The following is a 20,266-nucleotide window of genomic DNA, read 5'->3' on the forward strand; positions in this document are numbered from 1 at the left end:
TGGAGTCGCTGGAGACGTATGAGGCGAGTAGGCTAAAGAAAAGGAAGCTATAAGTTATACAATCGGCTGACTATTTTGATGGGTTTGGATGGTTCGAGACCATTATCTAAACATTTGCGATGACGTGGCAGTTTGATTGGTGTGGAATATTTTGTCCTATGTGGCACTCTTAAGAAGCCTCAAAATTAGTAGCTTTTATATAGTAAGATAAATATATTTTGTATATGTGGTTACAACTTATTTGTAATTCAGTTTTTTTTTTTTTTTTTGAGAATAAAGAAGAAATTATCAGACTGCACCTTACCACACGCAAGGCAAGTTGCAACAAGCAAGTAGTTTCACATCAGCTTTGGTAATTTTAAATGTTTTTCAGGAATAGAAGTTAAACAACAATATTCAATTGGATGCTCATATAGTCTTCGCCCCAGACTATTTACATTTCAATTGTTAGCTGATTGCAAGAGTTTACCGTTTTCTCTAATTTTGGTTATGCAAAATAAAAGTGAGAAACAAGACTGGAGGATGAAGAGTTTAGGCAAAGCTCAAAGTACGGAAAAAGCAGTGCGTTATATCTGATTGTCCGTACAATTTATTGAGGGTTTCTTTGTAGTTAAGGAGAACTAGATTTTAACCCGCGCACCCGCGCGGATGTATTTTTCAAAAATATTTTGCTACTTGTTTTTTATGTTAATATTAGTGCTTGAAAAAATCAAAATCTGAAGAACGAAACCGATCTTGATCTAAAAGTGTAATACCAAACCCGAACCAAAATTGATAGCAAAATATTTTGAAAAATATGTTAATATTTAATCTGCGCGCCTGCGCGGATGTATATTTTGAAAAATATGTTGATATTTGTTTTTCATGTAATTATTAGGGTTTGGCAAAATGAATCCGAGGAACAGACCCGATACCGATCCGAAAATATAGTACCAAACCCGAACATAAATTGATTAAATATTCAAATTATTCAAAGTTTTGTTATTTAGAGATCCAAATCTGATCCGAACCGAAGTATTCAGATACTTATATATTTAATTATATTTAGATTTAACGTATATAAAACATCAAGAATTATACTTTTAAATTGGTTTAAATACTTGAAAATATATATAGATAGTCAAAAGTAAATATCTGAAATAGTTAAGGTATACTCAAATCACCAAAAATACTTAAAATATTTATTGATTTTGTATCCAAAAATTTTAAATGCCAATTGATATGTTAAGCTTAGGTATTCTGACATATCTTATTTAAATTTATAGGAAATATATTATTTTATTTATAGATTTTGAGAAATTTAAAATATATAATGATTTAAACCTTTAAAAATAATTTAAATGGATCCAAACTCGAACCAAACCCGCAAAGGTCTGAATCACACTCAAACCAAAATTTAGAAACATCCTAATAGGGCTGAAATCTTTGACCCCGGAAATCTGAAATGCAAATCGATCAGAACCAAACTCGTATGGGTAACCGAAAGTCCATCCCTAGTCATTATTATATATCGTATATTGTCATCATATAATTAATCGTATTTTATATGTACCATCATATAAATAATTACATATATTATATTTTTAAAACTTAATATGAAATATAAAAACCATAATTTGAGTTGGTATTTCAAATTGGGCTTCGTATTGTATTTTTCTTATATATATGTTGACAACATTTTTTATAATGGTTATTGAAAAATAGTTTAGTAAAAATCCATTTTTGAATATATGTATATTTTTCAATCAATTTATGATATAAATCAATTTTGAATTATTATTTTGATTTGAAATATGTATATAAAGTTTAAATTTTGTTTTATGGTTAGTTTAGAAAAAAAAGTTTTAGGCAATTAGATTGACTCATTTTAAAACTGGCTCAAATAGATAGTTTTTTATAATATGATGGACTTTCAATTTTTCTTAATAACATAAGCCCATTACTTTTTTGCTTAATAATACTATCCTTGTTTTCAAACAAAAGTAATGGTTATTGAAAAAGAGTTTAGTAAAAATTCATTTTTGAATATATGTATATTTTTCAATTAATTTATGATGTAAATCAATTTTGAATTATTATTTTGATTTGAAATATGTATATAAAGTTTAAATTTTGTTTTATGGTTAGTTTTGAAAAAAAAGTTTAAATGATTTGACTCATTTTAAAACTGACCCAAATAGATAATTTCTTATAATATGATAGACTTTCAATTTTTCTTAATAACATAAGTCCATTACTTTTTTTTGCTAAATACTATTATCTTTATTTCCAAACAAAAGTAATATTTTTTTAAAAGACTACAATCCATGTTACCAAACACTCTTATTTTTTAAACTCATATACATGTTTCCAAACAATCTCATTTTGTACTTCAGTTTTAATAAGATAGATGTAATCTCTTTTCTTGACGAGACATCGCTTTATTGTTTTACCTTTTGTAAAGAAAATATAATAATGTTTGATTGTTTGGTGATCGGTCACACCCATGTTTTCTTGTTTCTTTTTTCTCTAACCAATTGTATGTTGGTATTAACTTTTTTTTTTTACAATGGGATGGCTCATCTTTGATTCCGTTCAAATCATAACTATTTAAAAATTCAAGTCGATTGATAATTTATTTATTGCTTTATAAATTCTTTGTTAAAACAAAAAAAGGCTTTAAAACAATTTTACTCGTTTTTTATTAACGTGAATATATCAAGACTTGTTGTATGGGGAAAATGTAAAGTAGATCAAACAAATATGATATTTGGTACAACAATGGATCAAAGACTTGGTGTTGCTGATGCCATTAACCACTTTCCAAACGATTCAATTCAACACACAAAAGCATTACAAACAAATGCCATAATGAAATAATCAATTCAAGTGAAGACTGAGGCTTGTAATCTGTATGTATACACCAATCAGCACATACAAATGATAAAAGCCGGTAAGCCATACAACTTGGGGCAAACCAAACCTGTACTGCCAATGTCAGTCATCTCCCCAAGCATCGTCCCTTTGCTTATGCCTGGAGACAATCCTGCTTTTCCTGGCAGCTTCTTGGTCTCGTAGCTCTTTAGACCCGAATCCAGAAGCCGGTAGCTTAAACCCCATGCTGTGAGCTATCAACCTTTGTGCTGTTCTTTGGGACAGTGGTTCCAAATCTGAAGTAGATTTGAACATAACATGGTCACCCATAAGAGACACAAGCAACATGTGTTCTGATTGTTTCATTCATCAATAAGTCAGCGTTTGACCAAGCGAATTAAAGAAGAATGATAACCATCGCAGAAAAAAGAAGAAGAAGAATGGATCACCTTTTCCAGATATTGAGCCCAAAAGAGAGTCGTGATCATCGAGAACACGTATGGTGATAAAACACTGAACACTTTTGCAAGCCTCTTTGAGCTGTACCAATCATCAAAACCACATCAAGTTTGCGTCTTAGGGATAAGCTCTAGTCTGATATGTCGACTCAGTTAGCAACAAAGGGCACAACTTTAGCTTTGAGTATTAGCAAAACCTACTCAACTATGTTAAAAAAAAAAAACCAAAACCTACTTAATGCGGTACATGCATTGAGACAAGCAATCATTTAGCTGCCCGTATTCTCTAGAGGTCTGGTCTTCCTTCTTCAGACGCATTTCGCTTTATCCTCCATTCATATTTGAAGATGTTGTCGTCTGGTTGAGGTCCGTTGTAGCTAATAAAGGCGCTAAACCAATCATTAAGCTCATCTTTCGATCTACTTCCTACGGAGAGAGAGAAACGCAAGACTTCACTCATTTGTTCTAAAACTTTCCCATATTATCCAAAAGGAGATTAAAATGCAAATCAGGGCCCGTCTACTAGGCTTGGATCAGGAAGTTTTAAAGGCGTTAGCACTCCCCACTCGCGGTCACTGATCCTACCTCTCTATTTGGTTCGACATGTTTCAACCTTGACTGCCCAAATTTCTAACCGATCCTAACTCTCTATAAAAACAAAGTAACTCAATTTATTATACAACTTTATAGCAAACTAGCTGTATTATCCTTATCGACAATATATGGCGGTAGCAATGAAGTGTATAGCAGCTGCATCTTGGTTTTAAAATTGCGCACGCTGAAGTAAGGCAATGGGTATCTCGCCATAATTTTTTGAGTTTCGATTGCTATACGTAAAATTGCTTCTGTTCGTAACGCCATGTCGTTTGTGTCACTTTTTATTATTGTTATTATTTATTTACTGACTAAATAGGAGAGGTGTCCATACCAACCCGACTAATCATTGTGGGCCGGTTCACCAGCGACAGGCAACCGCAACTGCTCTGCGTCGGAGTTAGAGATCCACGCTACCAAGCCACAAGTGGAGCTAGCAAATTCGAGATAGAGGGGAATAAACAAAATTGCAAGTAAATTTTATTTTTGGCTTCAAAGAGAATATTCGAGTGAAGATATGTTCTTTTAAGAGAAAACTAGAGAGTCGGGTATTGGTTTGTACATTTTTATACATCAATATTTATTTTTCATAATTATTGTTATATATTTTAGATGTATCATAATATAACTAATGATATTCAAAAGACATGGACTAAATCAGGTAATATGGCTATTTTGTTACAAATATCCGAATCCGTTTTAGATAACATTGGTTACTTAGATATTTTTAGATTCCTATACATCAGAACTGAATTCATCCAGATCTAGAATGATCCAACTCAAAATCCACACATAAATTTATAATATTTAAGCGGGATCTTGTTTCAGAACCAAAAAAAATGATACTCAGAGGAACAACATGTACATAAACGGATAGATAATGTTCATTTATAACTGATTTTATAAACTAATTAAAAAAAAATCTATTTTTATGTGTTTGGCTAAAATAAGTGAAATAGAAAGAGTTTTTTGTTAAGTAAAATAATTATATGAAGTGAAATTAAGTGGCAATAAATTTAGCGCATTTTTATTATTTTGCTTTAAGTTATTATTTTATCTACAAAAACATATCTTTGAATTATGTTTTTGGCTACGTAATTTTCCACCAATTGAAACTCAAATAAAAATGTTTTAATAAAACAAACTAAACCAAACGTTTAATCATATGCAAAACTTAGTTATTTAACATTTTTTATTTTATAATTGGCACAAAGTTAATATTGATTAACTAATAAATTAAAATATGCACTATTATTTTGGTAATATAATTAATGATGTGAATTATTGTTAAAGTAATATAATTAATGAAATTGTTAAACTAAGTGAAATATGGAAATACAATTTATAGATACTGCGATTCATATATCCAAACAAATTTCATTAAAACTATTATTCAAGTTTCCAAACAATCTCATTGTGTACTTCAAATTTAATAATATAGATGCATATATACGTAACAAAAAAAGTAATGTGATATAAATTAGAAGATTGATAAGATATAGATATCAAATATAAAATCATACTTTATTATCATTATTATTTTTTAGAAGATTGATATAATAATTTAGTATTCTTTTGTACATTATAGCTCCAATTTTTTTTTAAATGACTTAAACTCACAAGGCACCAAGGAAAAATACATTATTTACCAAGGAAAGAATTGATCGGTCGGTTTATTATTTCTCACTAAGGAAACACGTTTAGTATCAGCAACGTATTCGCGTATCTGACCACATCGCTTTCTGGCGGCTCCTCTGTATGCTCTCCATAACAAAAGAAATTTCGTAGCCTTCCGATTCTTTAATTCACATTTCCATACTATTCTGTCTTTTCCTCTCTCCTCAACCTCAAAGTTGTATATTTTATTGAATTCTACGGGAGTTTCGACACCTTTGATTTGGCCTCTGTTGCTCCAGCAGCTGACTAGGAGAGTCTCACCAGCTCCAATTTGGTTTTTAAATTGTAAAATGTTTGGAGCGCATCCGGAACTCCCTTCAAAACCAAAACATATAGCAATAGATAAAAATAAAATAATGAGATGATTCATTTTTGCATCTAAAGATTTAAACATTCAAAGTGTAATATTTATAGTTTTTTTTGTGTGATAAATAAGGTAATAGCTAAATATAGAAACACAAATGTTGACCAACTAGTTTTGTGGTCGGATAAGCATTCGGTGTCGAAAATCATGGTGATTCCACAAGATGAGATCAAATAAATTAAAAATTGCAAATTAATGTTGACCACTATAACTAAGGAAACCAAAAGTTTTAGATTGTAGAAAAAATTATGGAAGTGTAATACCAAGAGGGTATCTTGGCATCACTTACTCTCTTCTTGGTAATAGAATATATTTCATATGTTGGTCTGCACTCTGCAGCTTGCATGGATTCTTGTTTATAGTTTGGCACACTTCTGATATAGCTGACCAAACATTCTTTGTACTCAGCACAAAATGCTTCTTCTCCGCTATCTTGGGATCCCTGAACGAATCTCTTTTTTTTTTTTCTGTTAACTATCTAGGAAATGCTTTACAAGAGACAAAACGTTTTTCTAGTGATAATTTCATGAATCTTAATTCTACTACTAAAAAGGGTTATTTAGTTCAGGCTACAAGAGAGTAAAAGTGTTGACATCTCAGCATACTAAGCAAAATTACAACTTTAACATGCTTATATATATATTAGAGATATACGCAAAACACAACTGAGCGTCCCAACACCAAACTGATAATGAAATAGAAAGATGGGTGAAAATATAAAGTCGATAAGAAAAAAAATACAATTTGTGGGACATCAATGCATATCAAGACTTGGTGTTGCTGATGCCATTAACCACTTTCCAAACGATTCAATTCAACACAAAAACATTACAATCATTTTGCCTTAATGAAATAATCAACTCAAGTGAAGACTGAGGCTTGTAATCTGTATGTATACACCAATCAGCACACACAAATGATAAAGCAGGTAAGCCATAAAACATGGGCAAACCCAACCGTAGGGCCCGGCCAATGTCAGTCATCTCCCCAAGCATCGTCCCTTTGCTTCTGCCTGGAGACAATCCTGCTTTTCCTGGCAGCTTCTTGGTCTCGTAGCTCTTTAGACCCGAATCCAGAAGCCGGTAGCTTCAGCCCCATGCTGTGAGCTATCAACCGTTGTGCTGTTCTCGCTGACGTCTTTGGTCTTTGAGATGGCGGTTCCAAATCTTAACATAACATGGTAACACATAAGAGACACAAGCAACAACATTTGACCTGATCTATATGTGTTTTGGTGTTTCATTAATAAGCAAGCTTAACCCAGTGGATTAAGCTAGTAACTTGATGACATAAGAGAAGTAAAGTGAAAAAAAAAAGATTTAACTTTGATTAAAACAGGGAATAAAATTACCTTTTCCAGATATTGAGCCCAAAAGAGAATCATGATCATCAAGAACACGTATGGTGAATGAACACTGAACACTTTTGCAAGCCTCTTGCGCTGTAACCCAATCATCACAACCACATCAAGTTAAGCGTCTTAAGGATAAGTTCTAGTCTGATATGTAAACTCAGTTAACTTTACATTTGAACATTTACCTATCAAGATACTACTAACCTCTACTCAATTCAGCTATCAGTTTAAAATGTTTAAGTAAAAAAAAAATATATATATCTTCCTAATGAATGGAGAAAATCAAATTAGATATAAGTACCAGTTGAAGGAGTTTTGAAGACTGCAAGTGCTGTTGTATCATTAACCCAACGAATGAGGAATCCACTGTCTTTGAAGTCCACAAAAAGCCTCTCCAAATCAGTAGTCCTCAAATTTGGAGAGAAATCAGCAAGTACGAGTACATGTCGTGTACCATACTTGGCTGCATTTTCATACCAAGAAAGAAACTCAGGCGTTGTGCTTAAAAACCAGTAAAACATTAAAGAAGCAATATGGCTTTACCTTTCAGTGATTCATCAGTCTTCTCTAAGCCACCACGAGACATATCATTATCTCCTGAATCTTCAAACCTCGACTCACTATACATCACATCCTTGTTATACGTAAAATTTCCCCTTCCACGCCTCTTAGGTCCTTCAATTTTAGGTTCTTCAACCGAAAGCTTTGATATTTGAGGCAACTCGTCTACAGAGAGTAACGTGTTCGGTTCACGATCTGCAAGCGCTTCCCAATCTGCAATACAAACATACACATGACATGATAATGAAGACATCAAGTTACTGCATCCTCTTAACTCACAAGTCAAAACATTGATGAAACATACCATCATCTGAAGCATCATCCTTTGTGGAATTCAAGGGGCACTCACTAGATGAACAACCGTCCACATTGGAATCACTAGTCTTCGTTTGATTCTCTGCATCACAGGAACCTCTGCAATCATAATGTAGCATATAAAGTTTGTGCCTTTCGATCAAAGTAACACGTTTTACACAATCTCATCTAGTTTCTTAATTAACCAAATATCATTAATACCTTGAAGAGGCAAGATCGTGATCCAAAGCTCGTTGCTTTACGAGGGAGGAACGAGTGAGAAGCTCATCGGATTTGAGGGAGAGTCCCTGAGAAGAGTAGAGATTCGCCAATTGGGTTAGAGCCGCTGCTAGCTGAAGCCCCAACTCCGTTGAGGATGATGATGAAGAAGAAGAAGAACCGATCCGCGACTGGAGACTGGTCGTCAAAGACTCGAGAAACGAGATCGCCGCAGTGACGTCACCGGATGCGACGAGATCCTCCACGCGCTCGCTCCAATTTGGTTCGTCTTCGTTTTCCCGTTTCTCCTCCATAGCTTTTTAGGTCTCCCTCTCTGCAAGTCTGATGCTTTCAGAGACTTTCACACGATGACTCTGTTTCTAACTCAAGGTTGTCCGAATAAAGTTGGGGACTCTTAAGGAAATTGATTGGAACCGGTTTTGAAAATTGTCTCATTGGTTTAAAAGATGCATACAAACAAACAACATAAGCAAACCAACACTCACTCCACACTGAAACAAAGAGACCAACACGAAAAGAAAAAACAACAAACACAAGATGCAACCTCTGAAACAGATTAAAGGACTCAATCTCGAACACGTTTAGGGTCTAGCCCTCTTGTCTTCCTCGTCTTCCCAACAAATAGATCCTTCGATTTGATCAAACCAGGGAGACAACCAATGACTGTCGCAAACGGAAACTGAGCCAGCGAGTCTTTTCTTCCTAAAGAAACAATGGCCATCTCTGATCCGGGCTTATATGTCGACATCTTCTTCTTTTTCCCACCAGACATCATTACCTTAATGTTCTTCACAGCTACATTAGCATGCATCTCTGCTATATATCCTTGCTTCATCTCCTACCATTAGCAAACAAAAAAAAAATCATATAATCAAAACAAGATACTAATCAAGAAACTATGTAAATAAACTGAAAAAACATCATTTAATCAAAAACAAGATACTAACCAAGAAACTATGTAAAAAAAAAAAAACTGAAAATGTTATGGTCTTGTGAACTTACAGGGATATTAGTGATATCTCCAATGGCGAATACATTCTTTCGGTCCTTAACCCGCAAGTGCTCATCGACCATAACTCTTCCTTTACCATCCAAGCTATCTTTCAAAACAGTCCCAGTAAGCCATTGAGAAGACAGAGGCTTCCCAACACAGAGGAAATGACAATCTGCGTGTATAGTCTCTCTGTTGGAGCAAATTGAAGTTACCGTTAAGTGTTTTGAAGTTGTTTGAAGTAGTCTTTGTTTCATGTTTGATTTAGTCTTTCATCGTGTCAATAAGGTCCGAGTATCTCGGTCATAGTTGGTCTTAGTTGTTAGTTTGTTTCAGCTTTTGTAGGAACGACTTGTTATCTTTGTAAGGCTATATATGTGGCCATCTATCTATGGAATAAGATCAGAGTTTACAAGTCAATTACAGAGCAATATAAACTACAAATTGGTATCAGAGCTCTGTTCTAGACAAACAAAAGCCGCAGCTTCTAAACTCAAAGCAAGAAGAGATGGAAGAAGAAAAGATGAAGGTTCCGCAATTTGATGGGCACTGGGATCATTGGAGTGAGGTCATGGAGAATTTCTTTCGAGCAAGAGGACTGTGGAGCTTGATTGAAAACGGGTTTGAAGAACCTACGACCACAACGATCCTAACCACAGAGCAGAGGGCACAACTCGACAGTGCCAGGATGAATGACCACAAGGTCAAGCATTACCTCTATCAAGCTATCGATAGGGTAACGTTCGAGCAGATCCTGAATCGAAAGACTTCCAAGATCATATGGGAGTCAATGAAAGGAAAGTTTGGAGGAAATGCTCGGGTGAAGAAGTCATTGTTGCAGAAGCTCAGGAGGGATTTCGAGCTATTGGAGATGAAAGATGATGAGAAAGTGGAGGAGTACTTCACAAGAGTCTTAGCCGTCACTAACCAGATGAGGAGCAATGGTGAAGTGTTGGAAGACACGAAGGTGGTTGAGAAGATCTTGAGAACTTTGAGTGAAAAGTTCATGTATGTTGTTGTCTCCATTGAGGAGTCAAAGGAGATTGAAACAATATCAGTGGATGAACTTCAAGCTTCATTGGTGGTCCATGAACAGAAGTTCAAGAAATCAGAAAGAGGAGACGACCAAGTGTTGAGCGTCACCCATGGAAGAGGATCAGGAAACCGAGGGAGAGGCTTCAATGGAAGAGGTAGAAGCCGTGGTCGTGGAAGATCATCGTTCAACAAAAGCACCGTGGAGTGCTACAAGTGCCATCGTTTGGGACATTTTCAAAATGAATGTCCTAAGTGGGAAGAGGAAGCTAACTATGTGGAGGAAAATGAGGATATGTTACTGATGGCATACACTCATGAGGAAGACGAGATCAATGATGAGGATCATGATCAAGTGCTGATGATTCACTCCGGGAACCGCGAATCTGTGAAGAAAAGGGTATGGTTTCTAGACTCAGGTTGCTCTAACCATATGAGTGGAGATCAAGATCTGTTCTCATCAATGGACATGAAGTTCAAGCACTCTGTTAAGTTGGGAAACAATACGAAGATGGAGGTCGTTGGAAAAGGAAACGTGAGACTGGTGCTGAACAACAACGCCTACACCATAAGTGATGTTTACTACGTGCCAGAGCTCAAAAACAACTTGATAAGTCTTGGACAGCTGCAAGAGAAGAAAGTCACTATCATCATTCAACAAGGAGCTTGCAAGATCTATCATGAAGAAAGAGGTCTAATTGCAGAGAGCAGAATGAGTCTGAACCGAATGTTTGTGTTGGTTGATCAGACCGATGGCGACAAGAAGGGAAAACAACAATGTCTTCTCACCACAACAGAGGACATGTCACGACTATGGCACGAGCGTTATGGTCATCTCAGCCATCGAGGGTTGAAAACGCTACAGAGCAAAGAAATGGTACGTGGTCTTCCTACCTTTGATGCTCAAAGTTTCACATGCTCTGATTGCTTAGTGGGGAAGCAACCGAGAAAACCGATACCAAAGAAGAGCACATGGCGTGCTAAGGAGATACTGGAGCTTGTTCACTCAGACATATGCGGTCCAATCAATCCCATTTCTACCAGTGGCAAAAGATACATTCTGTGCTTCATAGATGATTGTAGCAGAAAGGCTTGGGCATACCTGTTGAAAGAAAAATCAGAAGCGTTCTCACAGTTCAAGATATTCAAGAAGAAGGTTGAAACAGAGAGTGGGAAGATCTTGAAATGCTTGAGAACCGATAGAGGGGGTGAATACACATCACATGAGTTCACTGAATTCTGCAAGGAGCAAGGCGTTCGTAGGCAGCTAACTACAGCCTACACTCCCCAACAAAATGGGATTGCAGAAAGAAAGAATCGAACCGTGATGAATATGGTAAGGTCTCTTCTCTCCACTAAGAAGATACCAAAGTTCTTTTGGGCAGAAGCAGTGGTATGGACGTTCTACATCCTCAATAGGTGTCCCACTGTCTCGGTGAAGAACATCACACCCCAGGAAGCTTGGTGTGGAGTTAAACCAAGTGTGGAGCATTTTCGGGTGTGGGGGAGTCTCGGTCATGTCCATGTCCCTGATGAAAAACGAAGTAAACTGGATGATAAGAGCGTGACCTGCATCCTATTGGGCTTCTCCGAAGAATCCAAAGGGTATAGGTTATACAATCCCAAGACAAAGAAGATTGTGGTGAGCAGGGATGTAGTATTTGAAGAAAACAAAAGATGGAATTGGGATGAAGAAGAGCACACAGAGAACGTGCTCACTTGGAATGATGATGATCTAAGCTGGGAAGAAAGTGAAGAAGAAGGAAGTGATGGTGAAAACGAAGGTGCTGAACCAGAAGCAAATGCTGAGCCAGAGCAACCCATGGAGCAGCAAAATGATCCGGTTGTGGGAATCAGGGAGGGAAGAGGAAGGAGACCTCCACGTTATCTAAGTGATTATGTCACTGGTTTTGGAGAAATAAACGAAGAAGAAGAAGAAGAGGTCAACATGGTGGAGTTCTCCTCCACTGATCCCACAACCTATGAAGAAGCAGAGAACATCCTGAAATGGCGGGAGGCAATGGATGATGAGATGGCTTCTATCGTGAAGAATCAAACCTGGAAGTTATCAGTGTTACCTAATGAAGCCAAGTGCATCGGCGTCAAGTGGATCTACAAAACCAAGCTTGATGAGAATGGAGATGTGAGCAAATACAAAGCGCGTTTGGTGGCCAAGGGTTACTCTCAAGAACAAGGTCTTGACTACACTGAAGTCTACGCACCTGTTGCCAGAATGGATACCATACGAACCATCCTAGCCACAGCCGCACAAAGAGCTTGGGACGTCTATCAGCTAGACGTAAAGTCCGCATTTCTGCACGGGGTTCTGACTGAAGACGTCTACGTTCAACAACCTAAAGGCTATGAGGTAGTAGGAGAAGAAGACAAGGTCTACAAGCTCCATAAAGCATTGTATGGCCTAAAGCAGGCTCCAAGGGCTTGGTTCAGTCGGATTGAGGAATACTTCAGTAAGGAGGGGTTCATGAAGTCTCAAAATGAAGAAACCTTGTTTCTAAAGGTTGATCATGGTAATATCTTGATTGTCAGTGTGTATGTGGATGATCTTATTTACACAGGCGATGACATGAAGATGATGGAAGAGTTCAGGAACTCAATGCAAAAGGAGTTTGATATGAGTGATTTGGGGAAGATGAGGTTCTTCTTGGGGATCGAGGTGTTGCAGACGTCAAGCGGTATTCATATTTCGCAATCAAAGTATGCGTTTGAAGTTCTGAGACGTTTTGAGATGGAAAGCTGCAACTCAGTATACAACCCAATGGTACCCGGGGAGAAGATCAACATGGATGAAGATGGAGAGCGAGTAGATGCAACCTACTACAAGCAAATCATTGGCAGCCTCATGTATCTCACAACAACGAGACCAGACTTGCAATTCTCTGTAAGCCTTCTAAGCCGCTTCATGTCAAATCCCACTAAGCTACATGTTCAAGCAGCCAAGAGAGTGTTGAGGTATCTGAAGGGGACTATTGACTTCGGGATTTGGTATAAGAGAGGAGGCGCTGGAGAACTTCTAGTCTACACTGACAGTGATTTCGCAGGAGATGTTGATACAAGGAAGAGCACTTCAGGATATGCCTTCCTCATGGACAACGCAGCAGTGGCGTGGCTTTCCAAGAAACAACCGATAGTGACACTATCCACCACCGAAGCTGAGTATGTTGCTGCCTCTGTTTGTGCATGTCAAGCCGTGTGGTTCAGAAGGATGATGCAAGAGTTGGGACATGAAGCAACAGAAGGTACCACGATACTGTGTGACAATACCTCGACAATCAAGCTATCAAAGAATCAGGTCTTTCATGGAAGGTGCAAACATATTGGCGTTCGTTTTCATTTTCTTCGTGAGCTGGTGAACAATGGAGAAATAAGTCTGGAGCATTGCGGATCACAGGAGCAAGTAGCTGACATATTCACAAAACCATTGAGGCGTGAAGTGTTTGAGAAGCTAAGGAGTAAACTTGGAATTTGCTCTGTTTCGAGTAAGCTAAGTCTTGTGCACCAAGCTTAGTTTAAGGAGGGTTTGTTGGAGCAAATTGAAGTTACCGTTAAGTGTTTTGAAGTTGTTTGAAGTAGTCTTTGTTTCATGTTTGATTTAGTCTTTCATCGTGTCAATAAGGTCCGAGTATCTCGGTCATAGTTGGTCTTAGTTGTTAGTTTGTTTCAGCTTTTGTAGGAACGACTTGTTATCTTTGTAAGGCTATATATGTGGCCATCTATCTATGGAATAAGATCAGAGTTTACAAGTCAATTACAGAGCAATATAAACTACACTCTCCTCCTGAAGTCCGGTATGTTTTGTTCCCATCTGAAGCTGAATTCAAATCCACAGACTGGTTCAGTATCACCTCCACTTTCTTTGATGCTAGCCAGTCAAATGCTTTGTGAGCAGCTTTTTCTCCAACAAACTCAAGCAGTCTTGGTCCTTTGTGCACCAGTGAGACTTTCTTCTCCGGAAAATCAACTGCTATTTCTGCAGCAAGCTCCACACCAGACGGTCCTCCACCAACAATCAGAACTGATTCAGAAGATTTTATCTTCTCATATTCTGTAACCAAAACAAGATCAGTTGTAAAGACAAAACCAGTCTTGTGTTAAGTTGAGCGAAGCTTCAAGCTAGTTAGGAAACAGTGAGTCGGCTTGTAATAAGAACTTTATTTTCATTTTTGGTTTGAATATATAAAATTTTAGTTTAAAAAAAAAACCAAAGTCTTGTGTCCTAAGTTTCTTACAAGCATGAGGGTTTAGATTGTTACCTGTTTGGTATTGTGAGAGCTTCTCTTGTCTTGTTTTGGGGAACAAGTCGTTGTGACCAGTAGCAATCACTAGATAATCATATCCAACCACGGCTCCATCTGCAGTCACTACATCGCTCTCCGTGATGTTGACCGCCGGAGAAGTAACTACACGGCCGTTCTTGTGGTTGATAAGTGTTCTTTCTGCAAAAGAAGGCTCCACCATCGATCTCAAGCTCGCCCACGTGATCTCAAAATACTCCTTCCTGATTTAGTAATGATGATCTGAGATTAAGTTGGTGTTTTAAAACTTCTGTAAGAAAAATAAAACAACTTACGGATCGATGAGGGTGACGTCAGCATCGAACTGAAGCAGTTTCGCGGCGAGGGAGCCGGCGATTCCGCCGCCGATCACCACTACCTTCCTTCCTTTTCTGTACGAAGCTTCGATCCCTGACATTTTTAGCGATTCAGGCTCTAAATGATCTTCTTCTTACTTCTTCTTCTTGGTTAGGTTCTTTTTTCTTGTTCTTAGAAAATGAATCCAAGAGTCATTATATATACACAGAAGAGTTGAAAGATTGTCAGAGGGGGGGGGGGGGGGGGACGCTGACGTGTTTAGTGACTTCAGATACCTGAAGAAGAATCTCATGTGGAGCTTCCTTTGTGCTTACGTCATCGAATACGTCACTGTCGGAAGAACGCTATTTTCAGTTTCTTTCGTGATGGAAATACTTTGGGCCTCTGAGTTTTGTATATTTGCTTTGCTAAAACTATATAACAATGTTTTCGGATTTTCGAAAGTAAATGTGAGAGTTGAACGTTTAACATTTGTAATCAATCTAACTATTGGTACACAAGTGAGAAAACGAAAATTTAGAAAGTAGTTAATTTGGCTGATGTGTCAGATAGAGGAGTGCTGACATGCCAGACTCAGGTGAGGCTCAACTGAGTTATTATATTAGATAGATAATTAATTTAAGTAATTTTTTTTTTGATCAAAAATTAATTTAAGTAATTATCTCCCTCTTTTTTATCGAACAAACTTTCTTTATCCACCATAAAATAAGATAAATATACTATATAAAAAGTGAGAGATAACATCATATCTCATTATTCTCTCCAAAGTCCAAACCAACACAAAAAAAAAGAAACATGGCTTACCAAGCCAACTTTGACACAACGCCAGCGTCCTCCGTCGCTCCTCGTCCATGGTGGTCACGACCAATGATGACTGTGCCGCCAATTAGTGAACGTAAATCCACTTCAAAGGAGATGGCGGTTATGTGTGCACCCTGCTGCGGCGGCTTCTTCACCATCGTCCTCGTGTTCTTAATCTTTTCGTCCATCAACGACGCTCACTCCCACGCCAAAATCTCCCTCCAGTCCTTCGCCGTCTCCTCCGCCACGTGGCAAGGCGATTTTCTCGTGAAAATCCCGAGCTCGAGGTATTCTATCTACTACGACGGCGATGACGCCTCCGTAAGTCTAGGTTCACGAAACGTCGCCGTTTTGAACATCACTAGTCGACGTGTTTCTAGAGATCACACGGCTTTCTCGTTGACTTTCGTTGCTGAGGAGGGAAATCGAAGTGACGTCGTGTCGGAAGATCTTGACATTAAACTCGTGGCGAAGCATAAGCGTTACGAGGATTATGATAAAGCTGGAGAGTTTAATATACGGTGCCAAAATCTTACTCGGGGCCGTGAGAAGATTATATGCGACTCCTCTTTTACAGATTTGAAGTTGTTTTCTTTAATAACACTTCGAGGTACAATTGAATAAATCGATTAGGCTTCTAGTTTTTTTTTTGTTCATCCTTTTGTTTTATTTTCTGTTATGAATTAGTCCATACGTTTTGTTTTATTTCTTCTCCTTCCCATATATCAGTTTATCAATTTTATCTAAAATTAACCTATTGGTGAACTTCTCATTTTAAGTTTTTTTTTTAAAACAGCTTGTTAATTAATGTTTAAATATAACGTAAAATAAGTATTTAATTTTTTTTATTTTTAATAGAAAGAGCCATTCACAACTTGTCAACTGGAATAGTCTCATAGAGAATGCCATTAAAGTTTGCTTTAAGATCTTTACTAACAAAATTGGATAACTACCGTACTAGGAAAAACCTTAAATATAAGAAAATCACATTTTATATTCATTGAAGCCTCGACAGTTTTACCTTTCACAAAGTAACATAAACTTTATTGTATTTTGACAACGTCTGGAAACTACTAAGCTGATCCAAGTGGTTCAGCAAGACAAATCGGTAGGATAGAATCGACATAAAACATATATAATTAAATGAGAATTTTTTGCAATACGTACAATTTTGTCCGCCAAAGTATTCTTGGAATATATTTCATCCGGAAGTCAAAAGGGGAAGAAAGTTTTACTCCGGTTGAATTCTTTTTTAAATATTATAAATCACTATGTATTTTTATTTATATTAAGTCAGTTTAAGTAGATAGACAAGATATTAAGTCACCTTTATCGACATGTTCTAACTAAATCTATCATAAAAATAATAATAAAACAGAAGAAAAAGAGAAGTAATGAGATAATGAACGAAAATGGGAGATATTTTCTATTACTGTTAAGAGAATCTAAACAAAATTGTCTTCTTATTGGTTTTCTTCTTTTTATTTTAAATATATAAAATTAAAATATACTTTTATATATAATAACGATGCTCTTAAGTCCGTTATATTTGCTGTGTGACATTTATCAACAGTACGAGATTTATCCTACTATGAAAAACCTTAAATAAAAAGAATTAATCCAGCTTTCGATATATACATGCATTCTTTAACAAAGTATATATTTTCACAAAGTGTTAAGAATTTTAACATGTACACGTCTAGAGGGCAAGCTTCAACCACCGATTCAGGCGGCCTAGACGATGTTCCGGTCGAGGTTACTCTAGGATATTGCTGCGCTACCTACTTCTGTACCATTATTTTCATACTCGTTATCACTCTTATCTCTGGAGGTATGGTCCTTTTCGATCATCTTGTCCTAGGCAAATCTGCTTGTTACATAGAGCTCTTTGCTCACTCCGTCTCCGTCTCAAACGTCACAAACGCAGCAAACGTTTCAACCGCTGATTGGAGAACCGGTTTGGTTGCGAAGAGTCCAGTCACCAGATGTAAACTCTCTCTCCATACAGTCACGTCGCGTCTCCTTCGTGGCGACGAGGTTATCTCCCAGGTATCTCCGTCGCTGGATGATTTTGGGAGACTTGTTACCACCGAGAAGAATGATGAGCCGGTAACAATTGTCGACTTCAAACATGCGGTGACGTCGGGAGTTAACGGCAGCGTGGTTTGGGATTATCGTGTGGAGAGTGTCGTAGGGTTGAAGGCGGAATTTGCACATGGGTTCTTGTCGGTGATTTGCAGCGGTATTCCGGTGAAGTTTACTACGGATGCGGCGGGGAACGTGTTTGGTTCGTTGCTCGGAGGTATGCGACGATGTGGATATTCACTCCGAGATAACTTGAATTCAGTTTAGATATTGAGTCTCTCCGCGATTTTTAATATAGTTATTGGCATTACGTTAGTTTATTTTCTTTATTTGTATTTTTAGTTTTTTTTTTTTGATAAAAAAATTTGTATTTTTAGTTTCTAATTAAAAACGTTTTTAATTAAATAAAATGGGATTTATACCTGAAATCATGTCAAGCTTTCAAAGTCCCAGTGTCTCTTTTGCTTACTCATACCTAGGACTGGGCACAAATACTTGTTACTTACCTTATATCCGCTACTTGACCCGTACTCGCTTCGTTTTTGTTTTTTCAAGTACTCGTCGTTGCCAAGTCAAGTAACAAGTTGAATTTTGCTACTTGCAATTACAAGGCAAGTAACAAGTATCACAAAAAAATTGCGACTTGCCTTGATATTACTTGTTACTTGTTTTATGACTAAAGTTTGTTTTAGGTACAAATATTTTATTTAAAATAATTCTCGTGTTTTTACCAAGTCAAGTAAATAAAACAAACTTTCATAACTTTCTCTCGTAAAATATTATCTATCATGTAATTTTTAGGAATTTAGAAATATATCCAAGTAATTAATAAATACTTGTAAGTAATAAGTAATCGAATAAGGCAAGTAATATATTTTTGGATAAGTACTCGAAATAACAAATACTCGTTTCTGACAAATCAAGTACAAGTTGAAAAATTCATTACTCATTCAAGATAAGCCAAGTATTAAGTATACGTAAAAAAAACAAGTAACCACTCCTACTTATACCTGAGCTTGTGTGTTTGAAAATTCGTAGCAGCCAAATGAGATTTAAGTGTCTGAATTCATATAACAACTGTTCCCTATATAGACTCAGTTGGTTGTCTTGGTGGTTCAAATTTACATAAGTAATACCATATGTTCATCTCTATCAATGCCAAAAATTCCATGAGTTGCATTTAATTGGATTCTTAATGATGGATTTTTTGGGTCAAGATTCCATCAGTGTTCATCTGTGGTTCTTGGTCAGCCTATCATTTTATTATTAAAGTTACCAATTGTGAGATAAATTCAAACTAGAGTGTAGAGGCTTTATGGTTTAGCCTGTTCCAAGGGCTTACCGGTTTGATTATGTAATTACTGGTTCGATATTTCTCTATAACCAATAAAAGATGATTCATAAACCAAACCAAAACTTAGTACATAAATCAAAGAAACCAGCATTATGTAAATACTCCCTTTAATAAAGAAACAATATGTAAATACTGTATCAACTGTTGTATTATCCTGTTTACATATGTGCTACATGAATATTATTCAGCAAAATATAATATGCTTGACAGATAATCGCTCACGCTTAACGCGTGTAACGGATGCGACAGTTTGATAAACTCACGAATAAATCCAATTTATCCAACATCATTTTTTACTGAGAACCACCATCTGTACCGTCTTTTTCCAGATATGCAAATTAGATTCGTACTGCACTGAACGCAATAAAACTGTACCCACAAATTAGATTGTATAACTTTATTAACTTTCTCGTGGAAGTTTTCTAATTTCAATGGTAATGTTTATTAATGATTTCACACCAAAAAGTATGGATTTTGAATGCTAAAAATTAATTTATCAGTAATTATGTATATTAATGAAATTTGCAAATTATATTTAATAATGACGTAGGTAGAAAACCTGATTTTGGTCCTAACATATATGCAAAACTGTTGATTGTAAAATTATCTATATAATATTTTTATACTATATAATAGCATAATAAATCAACATTAATTTTCACTTATCCTGTTCCATAATACAAGATATTTTTATATGAATGCATAAGAATTAAAAAAACTTACTTTTTTAGAAGATAATGTCATTAATAATATAAAATGAAAATAATTTAACCAATCATAAATAATGTAATAGAATGTTATTGGTTAACCAACTTTTAATAAAAGTTAAAATATTTTAAAAGTATCAAAACAATTTATATTTTGAAATATCAAAATTTCTCCAAAACATCTTATATTATGGAAACGAGGGAGAGTATTAATTTACTTTTAGTAATCTGTAAACAGAAAATATACAAAAAGTAGGGGATAATCTCAAAAAGATTATTCGTTGGTTAGGG

General features: G+C 36.2%; 4 protein-coding genes and 1 long non-coding RNA gene across 6 annotated transcripts; 3 read left to right on the forward strand and 2 right to left on the reverse strand.

Moving 5' to 3' along the window:
- The first annotated feature begins 1,636 nt into the window (after positions 1-1,636).
- LOC117133000 lies at positions 1,637-5,936 on the forward strand. Its single transcript, XR_004456800.1, has 2 exons — positions 1,637-3,907; positions 4,002-5,936. It is a non-coding gene; the product is annotated as an uncharacterized LOC117133000 (long non-coding RNA).
- A 676-nt stretch (positions 5,937-6,612) lies between these two features.
- On the reverse strand, positions 6,613-8,783 carry LOC103856501 (coiled-coil domain-containing protein R3HCC1L). Its single transcript, XM_009133612.3, has 6 exons — positions 8,378-8,783; positions 8,166-8,275; positions 7,844-8,074; positions 7,602-7,763; positions 7,298-7,387; positions 6,613-7,112 (listed from the first exon to the last, which is right to left on the reverse strand). Exons 1-6 carry the CDS (start codon positions 8,686-8,688, stop codon positions 6,922-6,924), a joined length of 1,095 nt encoding a protein of 364 aa, XP_009131860.2. The 5' UTR covers positions 8,689-8,783; the 3' UTR covers positions 6,613-6,921.
- A 1-nt stretch (position 8,784) lies between these two features.
- On the reverse strand, positions 8,785-15,222 carry LOC103856502 (apoptosis-inducing factor 2). Its single transcript, XM_009133613.3, has 5 exons — positions 15,007-15,222; positions 14,690-14,934; positions 14,212-14,481; positions 9,398-9,579; positions 8,785-9,233 (listed from the first exon to the last, which is right to left on the reverse strand). Exons 1-5 carry the CDS (start codon positions 15,126-15,128, stop codon positions 8,961-8,963), a joined length of 1,092 nt encoding a protein of 363 aa, XP_009131861.1. The 5' UTR covers positions 15,129-15,222; the 3' UTR covers positions 8,785-8,960.
- A 601-nt stretch (positions 15,223-15,823) lies between these two features.
- On the forward strand, positions 15,824-16,453 carry LOC103856503. The gene has a single exon (XM_033286087.1). The coding sequence runs from the start codon at positions 15,824-15,826 to the stop codon at positions 16,451-16,453; it is 630 nt and encodes a 209-aa protein (XP_033141978.1).
- A 705-nt stretch (positions 16,454-17,158) lies between these two features.
- On the forward strand, positions 17,159-20,034 carry LOC117132996. 2 transcript variants are annotated; one of them, XM_033288768.1, is made up of 2 exons: positions 17,159-17,660; positions 17,757-20,034. In XM_033288768.1, the coding sequence occupies exons 1-2, from the start codon at positions 17,468-17,470 to the stop codon at positions 18,179-18,181; spliced, it is 618 nt and encodes a 205-aa protein (XP_033144659.1). In that variant the 5' UTR covers positions 17,159-17,467; the 3' UTR covers positions 18,182-20,034. The 2 variants fall into 2 exon arrangements, with proteins under 2 accessions (XP_033144659.1, XP_033144658.1); XM_033288767.1 differs by having other exon boundaries at positions 17,159-20,034.
- Positions 20,035-20,266: the final 232 nt, after the last annotated feature.

This window comes from Brassica rapa, chromosome A03, assembly GCF_000309985.2.
Source record: "Brassica rapa cultivar Chiifu-401-42 chromosome A03, CAAS_Brap_v3.01, whole genome shotgun sequence".
Lineage (NCBI taxonomy): Eukaryota > Viridiplantae > Streptophyta > Magnoliopsida > Brassicales > Brassicaceae > Brassica > Brassica rapa.

Bases quoted from the DNA above. Each gene is read 5' to 3' on its own strand.
- LOC103856501 (XM_009133612.3), bottom strand. From the start codon at position 8,688: ATGGAGGAGAAACGGGAAAACGAAGACGAACCAAATTGGAGCGAGCGC. The intron at 8,276-8,377 runs GTATTAATGATA...TTATGATTGCAG, and splicing joins CACGATCTTGCCTCTTCAAG to AGGTTCCTGTGATGCAGAGA. The intron at 7,113-7,297 runs GTAATTTTATTC...TGTTATGTTAAG, and splicing joins GGGCTCAATATCTGGAAAAG to ATTTGGAACCGCCATCTCAA.
- LOC103856502 (XM_009133613.3), bottom strand. From the start codon at position 15,128: ATGTCAGGGATCGAAGCTTCGTACAGAAAAGGAAGGAAGGTAGTGGTG. The intron at 14,935-15,006 runs GTAAGTTGTTTT...TTACTAAATCAG, and splicing joins GACGTCACCCTCATCGATCC to GAAGGAGTATTTTGAGATCA. The intron at 9,580-14,211 runs GAGAGTGTAGTT...TTTGCTCCAACA, and splicing joins AACATACCGGACTTCAGGAG to GAGAGACTATACACGCAGAT.
- LOC103856503 (XM_033286087.1), top strand. From the start codon at position 15,824: ATGGCTTACCAAGCCAACTTTGACACAACGCCAGCGTCCTCCGTCGCT.
- LOC117132996 (XM_033288767.1), top strand. From the start codon at position 17,468: ATGCATTCTTTAACAAAGTATATATTTTCACAAAGTGTTAAGAATTTT.